The sequence below is a fragment of the Crocuta crocuta genome, unplaced genomic scaffold, assembly GCF_008692635.1.
Source record: "Crocuta crocuta isolate KB4526 unplaced genomic scaffold, BGI_CrCroc_1.0 scaffold374, whole genome shotgun sequence".
In the NCBI taxonomy this organism is placed as follows: Eukaryota; Metazoa; Chordata; class Mammalia; order Carnivora; family Hyaenidae; genus Crocuta; species Crocuta crocuta.
In genome coordinates this window covers 3901337-3909433 of record NW_027532613.1, presented here as the reverse complement: position 1 = coordinate 3909433, position 8097 = coordinate 3901337, and the positions used below count along the sequence as shown (strand labels likewise).

Sequence of the window (8097 nt, the reverse complement as noted above, 5' to 3'; positions counted from 1 at the left end):
TCTTAGAGACATGGATGTTTGCAAGCATTGCTTTCAAAGAGATTACCACCGTGCATTCTCCGTTTTATGTTTTTATGAAGACTGTGTTATACCAGAGGCTTCTGATTATCAAAGTGATAACCAGTTTTTTAACTGCCTGTATATACCAGATTTGTGAACTAATTTTTAAAAAAGCATACAAAAACATGAATAAAATGGAGTTTGCAAACTACCAATAATCATTTTCACCTGTGTTTATTGACTGAAATTGATCAGTAAAGCAATTTACATTTAGTGAAAGTCAATTTCGTCAAGTGATCTCCCTGGTAGCATGTTTACTCACTACTCAGGGAGGGGAGATAAGGATTACTTTATTGCTATAGATGCTTTACAGTTGGTATTTCAAATGTAAGCACAAAACATTATAGTCAAAGAAAATTCATTGATTTAGCACTTCTTTTGAAATTATATATAAATGTGCAAACAAATAACCTGAGTATCAACTGTATGACAAGAGTTTTTAATGCAAAAGCAAGAGACATTAACCAGAGACTTTCAAAAATGTGTATTTAAAAGAATCTGCGGCACCACGGTGTCTTTGTTAAGCATCCAACTTCAGCTCTGGTCGTAATCTTGCAGTTTGGCTTGTGGAGTTTGAGCCGTCCGTCCGGCTCTGTGCTGACAGCTCTGAGCCTGGAACCTGCTTCAGATTCTGTGTCTCCCTCTCTCTCTGCCCCTCCCCGTCTCTCTCTTTCTCAAAAATAAATGAACATTAAAAAAAAATTTTTAATTTTTCTGATGTTTGTTTATTTTTGACAGAGAGAGAGGGAGACACAGAATCAGAAGGAGGCTCTAGGCTCCGAGCTGTCAGCACAGAACCTGATGCAGGGCTCGAACCCTCAAACCACAAGATCATGACCCGAAGTCGGACACTCAACCTACTGAGCCACCCAGGTGCCCCAAAAACCAGAATTTTCAGATTAATTTGTGAAAGCCACCTTCCTAAACCTTAGGTTAGCATCATTTATCACTTCAATTTAAATGTTTTGTGGGGCTCCTGGGTAGCTCAGTTGGTTAAGCTTCCGACTTCGATTTCAGCTCAGGTCATGATCTCATAGTTCTTGGGATAGAGCCCCGTGTCCGGCTCCCCGCGTCGGGCTCTGTGCTGACATCTAGCTCAGAGCCTGGAGCCTGTTTTCAGATTCTGTATCTCCCTCTCTCTCTGACCTTCCCCTGCTCATGCTGTCTCTCCCTCTCAGAATTTAAATAACATTAAAAAAATTAAAAAATAAAATGTTTTATATATTTGTGTCTTTAGTCTTGTGCTTTTACTTGACTTCCAATTACATATTTTCAACTATTAATTACAAGCAATTTTATTTTACTTTTATTTTTTAAGATTTTAGTTGTAAGTAATCTCTATACCCAATGTGGGGCTCGAACTCACAACCCTGAGATCAAGAGTCACAGGCTCTACTAACTGAAACAGCCAAGTGCCCCAATTACAAGCCATTTTAATTGGGTCATTATGTTAAAATTAAATATGTAAAGAGCTTAACTCAGAATCTTTCGTTATCAACTAATTCTTCTTTCTATCTACCCATTTTATATCGGTAAGGTCCCCATTTTAGAAGTCTCTCTCCTTCAAACTGTAAGATTGTCTTGAGCCTTCTTTTCCTTAAATTCCTTTATGCAATCTGTCTAGAGGGAATTCAGACCTGTTCTCTCAGGACTGATTTGACACACCTAAGAATTCCTAACCTACCTCTGGGGTAAACTTAACCACCCTGAACTGTTTGATCTGTGCCCTCCTGTGACTTAGCTTCATCTGTCAAAAGTATATTCAAATTGCAAACTGGCTCTGCACAGAAAAATGTAAAACAAGGTTTGAGCAAACCTATGGAAGTAAGGGAACAGCATACTGAAGACAGTATCATACGAAGGCTAATTAGGCCCAGTTATTAAGTTCCAATACAATGGGAGTAGTAAGATATTCTGACCAAATCATTAGAACATTTTAATAATTTTAAAAGTTACAGTATGCACCCTTTCACTAACCACAATTCTCCTTCCAGTGGTTATTCATAAGCAGTTTTACATAATAAATTGCTTTACTCTTACTATTTCAAATGTGCTTTTCCATTAATCTGGACATTTCCTACTGCTCAGTTGTATTGCCTACATATTCTGTTTGGCAGCTAGGACTGCTTAAACTTCCCTTTTTTTTTGGAAAGTTATGTTTATCCCATTCTTTTTCTGTTACAAAGACATTAAAATGTTTTTTATCTTGTTCTGAATGATTTCAGCATACTAGAATAGAATTTTTGGGAAAAATGTAAACTTTTTTTCCCCAGTCTGTTTCTTCCTATATTGCCATCTACAAAAACAACCATTGTAGGGGCTCCTGGGTGGCTCCGGTGGAGTGACTGACACTTGATTTCCACGCAGGTCATGATCCAAAATGGTGGGACTGAGCCCTTGCCTCTAGCTTCCTGGTGAGCTTGGAGCCTGCTTGAGACTCCCCGCCCCACTCTGCCCTGCTGGGGCTCTTTCTCTAAAATAAAGAACAAAAGGGGCACCTGGGTGGCTCCTTAGATCGGTTAGGCGTTGGGCTTCGGCTCAGGTCATGATCTCCCAGTTCCATTTGTGAGTTTGAGCCCAGATCAGGCTCTGGAGCCTGCTTCAGATTCTGTCCCTCTCTGCCCCTCCCCCATGCGCTCTCTCCCTCTCTCTCTCAAAAATAAACAAACATCAAAAAATAACAAAACTTTATTTAAAAAACCAACCAACCATTCAGTCCACTCAACAACTGCATCTCTCTCTCTGTCATCTCATTTTTCTCTTTTTAAAGTTTCCTACTTTAGTTGGAAATAGTACCTCCTAGCTGTCTTAAGTTTCCAAATGTTTAATTACTAGCAAAGGTTGACATATTTTCAAATGTTGGTTTTTCCTATTTCTTGTTCTTGGTGTTCTATGACCATCTGTATGCTGGGGACTTAGAGATCTAAATACAGCACAGAAATGAGTCTTTTTTTTTTTTTTTAAATTACAGGATGACAACCATACAGTAGAAGTGTACCTAACAAATGTTGTAGGTAACTTTTCGTTTATTAATTCAAACCACATGCACTCAACCTCCACTATTTACCAGATACCATACTCTAGGGATACATCAAAGAACAATGTAGACATGCTTCCTGCTCTCATGAGGTTATAGTTTACTTTTTTTTAAATTTTTTAATATATATATTTTTTAATTTATTTCTAGGAGAGAGAGAGACAGCGTGAGCAGGGGAGGATCAGAGAGAGAGGGAGACACAGACTCTGAAACAGGCTCTGGGCTCTGAGCTGGCAGTCAGCACAGAGCCCGACGCGGGGCTTGAACCCATGAACCGCGAGATCATGACCTAAGCGAAAGTCGGACGCTTAACCCACTAAGCCACCCAGGCGCCCCTATAATTTACTTTTAGTATGAAATATTTCAAGCATAACAGGGGCACCTGAGTGGCTTAGTCGGTTAAGCTTGAGCGTGGGACTACACTTCAGGTCATGATCTCACAGAGCGCATGAGACCGAGCTCTGACAGCTCAGAGCCTGGAACCTGCTTCTAATTCTGTCTCCGTATCTCTCTGCCCCTCGCCCGCTCATGCTCTGCCTCTCTCTCTCAAAAAATGAATAAACATTAAACAATTTTAAAAAAAAGTCAAGCATAATGAAGCTTTTTGCGATCTTAAAGGGATTCTATAGTAGGTTAGAAACGCAAATCTGTTTTGTATCTTGTATCTTCCTACGCCTAGGCCCGCTACAGCACGTCTGAATGGGGACATTAATCGTCCGCTTGGATGCCCTTCACACCGTTTGGCTGGAAAACCCGTTCACTGGAATTTCCGGTTATGCTACAAACCCGAAATTAAACCGTTGTAACCTCCGGCAGCCTGCACCCAGCGAGGCGCAAGCCTGACCGCGGCTGGGTCAGCAGGGGCCGGGGAGGGGGTGGGGGACACGCCACAAAAACGCACGGACCCGCCCCAGGTGCCAGACCTTCCCCATGGCCTCAGGCCCTCAGCATCGGGCGAGTCCTCCGGCTCACCACTCCCCTTTTCTCAAAACTTGGCCACTCCCCTCAGCCCATCTCTCAGACCATTCTGCCTCGAGTAGCCGGCTCTTGCCGCCTTTTTAGGCCCCTCCCTGGCGGCCGCGTCCCTCCCGTCGCTTAGGCCCCGTCCTACCCTGAGATGCCTCTCTTAGGACTCCTCCACCTTCCTACTCCTCCCCGCGCCTTATTTCTCCCAAACTTGCGCCTACGTTGGCTGCGCTGGAAGACCCCTGCCCCCGTGGCTCCAAAGTAGTGGCCCGGCCCTACCCGCTGTGGGCCACCGGCTCCACCACCGCCGAAAGGCGGACGTTCCACCCATTTCTGGTCTGGGGAGGGGTGCTGCCAACCTTTTAGAGCCCATTTTACGACAATGTGCGGCTGCGCGGTGTGGCTGACGGCAACGCCGCGCTGCTCTTGGAGAGGTCACTCCGGAGACGGCGTTGGTTTTGGGGTGTGGGGGTCGCTGGCACTATGTGGCGCGTCTGTGCTCGACGGGCACGGAATGCGGCCCCGAGGGCAGGATTTGGGGCTCGGTGGACGGCCTTGCGGGAGGACCCGGGAGCTGCGTGCGTGACCCCGCGGGCTGGCCCGGCTCCGGCTCCGGCTCGTTGCAGCAGTGGGACCGCGGGCTACGGCAGGGTCCGGGCGCTATGCGGCTGGAGCCCCAGCTCGTGGGCCACACCGAGGAATCGCCTCGTGCTGCAGCTTTTGGGGTCGCCTAGCCGCCGCTGGTATAGCCTGCCCCCGCATCAGAAGGTGAGCCCCAGACCCGCCCTTGGCGGGAGCCGGTTTGTCCTTCAGGGAAGACTTCTTGGCGTTGGGATCTTCTCGCTGAGTGCTCAGTGATCCTCCACCCGCCTGCTAGTCTATATCATTTGTTCGTTCTCCAGTACCCAGCTTTGCTGTGATCTGTTTATTCTATTGAAGGAGGAGAGTTCCAGGCTTCCCTCTCCTGAGCTAGTCCGTTGAAAGAAGAGCTCCAAACCTGAGGCTATTTGTGCAGTGTCTGCTGAGTTAGGCGCTCTGTCAGTCCCACGGGCTTGTGGAGCTGAACCCTGTCACTGGAGAGCTCCTGGTGGCAGGGACTCTGTCCCCAGTGCCCGCTGTTAGATGAGACTCTGTGCACTCTTTGCATTAAATAAAATTAAGTGAAATAATTAAACCAGATTGAGAGAGAACGTTTTTTTTAAATTTAGTGTTTCTCCTTTTTTTCCTTCAGGTTCCATTGCCCTCTCTTTCCCCCACAATGCAGGCAGGCACCATAGCCCGTTGGGAAAAAAAGGAAGGGGAAAAAATCAATGAGGGTGAACTAATTGCAGAGGTAAGTTGTTTAAAATATGGAAACGAGTCCGAAGGCACTGGCTCAGCTACAGTGAGTGTTAGATACTTATCCCTTTTGCTTAAGAAACTTAGATGGTTTTTACAACATGATATTAGAGAAGGCTGGTTAGATAAGTTGTCAACAGGTAGCCAGACTGATTTTTAGCTAAGGTGTTTTCTTAAATAATTCCTTTCAGATCTATAGTAGAGACTTTCCTTCACGGGACTGTTGAACTGTGTGATTCTAGGCACGTCTAATAAATTTCATGCTGGTAGCATGAGCCTAAGCTCCTGGTTTGTGTTAAAAGGTGGAAACTGATAAAGCTACTGTTGGATTTGAGAGCCTGGAGGAGTGTTACATGGCAAAGATACTTGTGGCTGAAGGTACCAGAGATGTTCCAGTTGGAGCAATCATCTGTATCACAGTTGAAAAGTGAGTAGTACCTTGGTAGTTTTTTGAACTTAGGTGCCTGGTGGAGTTTTTTTTTTTTTTAAACGTTTATTTTATTTTTGAGACACAGAGAGACAGAGTATGAGTGGGAGAGGGTCAGAGTGAGAGGGAGACACAGAATCTGAAACAGGCCCCAGGCTCTGAGCTGTCAGCACAGAGCCCGACGCGGGGCTCGAACCCACGGACTGTGAGATCATGACCTGAGCCGAAGTCGGCTGCTTAACCGACTGAGCCACCCAGGTGCCCCTGGAGTATTTTAACCCAGAATTGAGAAAATAGGAGTTAAAGGCATTGAAGGCTACTTTTGTAGGAGCTAAATCTGCTTTATAGCTCCCTGTATTTACGCATTCTTTCTCTTCCTTAGACCTGAGGATATTGAGGCCTTTAAAAATTACACATTGGATTCCGCGGCAGCACCTACCCCGCAAGCAGCCGCAGCACCAACCCCCGCTGCCCCTGCTTCTCCACCTGCACCTTCTGCTCAGGCTCCTGGTAGCTCGTATCCCACTCACATGCAGGTGAGGCTCAGACTCCAGGTGTTTGCTCTGGAAATTTTATTATTTATTATTTTTCATCAGAGGCTATTCCATCCTGGACACAGGCGTTAAATATAGCTAGCTCTTGTCATTTGAAAGTAGATGGAGATTTAAAAATGAAAATTGACAGTTTTACTCCTAGTTCTTATTTCCAGGTGTGTGAACTTGGACATTGCTTTAACCTTTCTCAACCTCCGCGTGGTAGATAGGATAGTGCTTGGCAGTGTTCGTTCAAGAACATTATATTAGATTTTGAGGATAATTGGTACCTATATGTACTTCCATAAATAGAGTGTTTAGTAGGCCTCACGTGTTATCTATTGAATAAAAGTCCCCAACCGATGTTTTCCTTTGACATGTGGTGTTTTATTCTAAGAGTGGGTCAAGTAGTCCAGTATTATTAATAAATGAGGAAACTGACAATAAAGAGTGAGTGCAGAATAGACATATATTATAGCATTGCAAAAGAGCTGAAGGGAATAAATCATAATCACTGTTGGTTCTGTTAAATAAATCCATTTCTAAGAGACTAAAGCAGTTTATTAGATACTAGGGTTATCCCATGTATATTTGTGTTTTGGATACTGGAAATGAGTAAAAAAGCCTCTGGCCTTTTTCTGAAGGGTTAAGACTAAAACTTTTTTCACTTAGTTTATTTGTAGAAATTTCCATATAGGAATCATTTTCTTTTGGGGGCATAATCTTTTTCTCCGTGGTCTATCACTCATGGTGATGTTTTGTGTGGTGACGTTTTGTGTGGTGTTTGGTTCACACATTTATTTCATCCTGTTCAGCAACTGTCTCTCGCTACGTAAGACTCACTTCATTTTTCTCCATTTTCTGTGTGTGGCTTTGTGTGCACGTGTTACGGTTGTGTCTTAATTATCCTTTAAGACACTATGTAGAGATTATTGGCTTCACAAGTTTTTAAGAAGTAGGTGGAGATGACAAATTCTGAACAGAAAAAAAAACACTTAAGGAACAGTTTGTAATTAGGGTGTTTTTTCTCTCTTTCATGCCTTCCTGAGGCATCATTTGAAATGATTTTTCTCTCAGCATGATCCTGGTGTTGAGAAGAAGCAAACAAAACCCATGATAACTGAGAAGCATCCAAATTCAGTGGACACACAAGCCATACAGTGGCAAAGCACTTTTTCATTTAGGTCAGCCAGTCTGACGTTTACATATAATTGGGGTAGAAGTCACTGTTGTAGGAACAGTTCTTTTATTTATTTATTTTTCCTGCAAATAGTGAAAGTCTTACTTCTTCCTTACCAATTTGGATGCCTTTTATTTCTTTTTCTTGTTTGATTGCTTGCGGCTAGGACTTATAGTACTGTGTTCAATGAAAGTGGTGAGAGTGGACATCTTTGTCTTGTTCCTGATCTTAGAAAGAAAGCTCTCAGTTTTTTACCATTGAGGATGATATGAGCTGTAGGTTTGTCATATATGGCCTTTATTAAGTTAAGGTATGTTCCCTCTAAACCTACTTTGTTGAAGGTTTTTATCATGAATGGATATTGTACTTTGTCATATACTTTTTCTGCATCTACTGAAACGATCATATGGTTTTTATCCTTTTTGTTATTAATGTAGTCTGTCGCACTGATTGATTTGTAAATATTGAATCAGCCTTGCATCCCTGGAGTAAAGCTTGATCATGGTGAATGATTTTCTTTTTTTAATATATTGTCGTATTCAATTTGCTAATATTT

The 8097-nt window shown here is 43.4% G+C and overlaps 1 protein-coding gene across 1 annotated transcript in view; it reads left to right on the top strand.

Moving 5' to 3' along the window:
• The first annotated feature begins 4447 nt into the window (after positions 1-4447).
• DLAT (dihydrolipoamide S-acetyltransferase) overlaps positions 4448-8097 on the top strand; it is a 30004-nt gene continuing 26354 nt past the window's right edge. The window contains exons 1-4 of the mRNA XM_077780555.1: positions 4448-4831; positions 5295-5396; positions 5704-5828; positions 6211-6364. Coding sequence (XP_077636681.1) covers positions 4547-4831; positions 5295-5396; positions 5704-5828; positions 6211-6364 — 666 coding nt within the window. The 5' untranslated portion in view covers positions 4448-4546. The remainder of the gene's footprint in view (positions 4832-5294; positions 5397-5703; positions 5829-6210; positions 6365-8097) is intronic.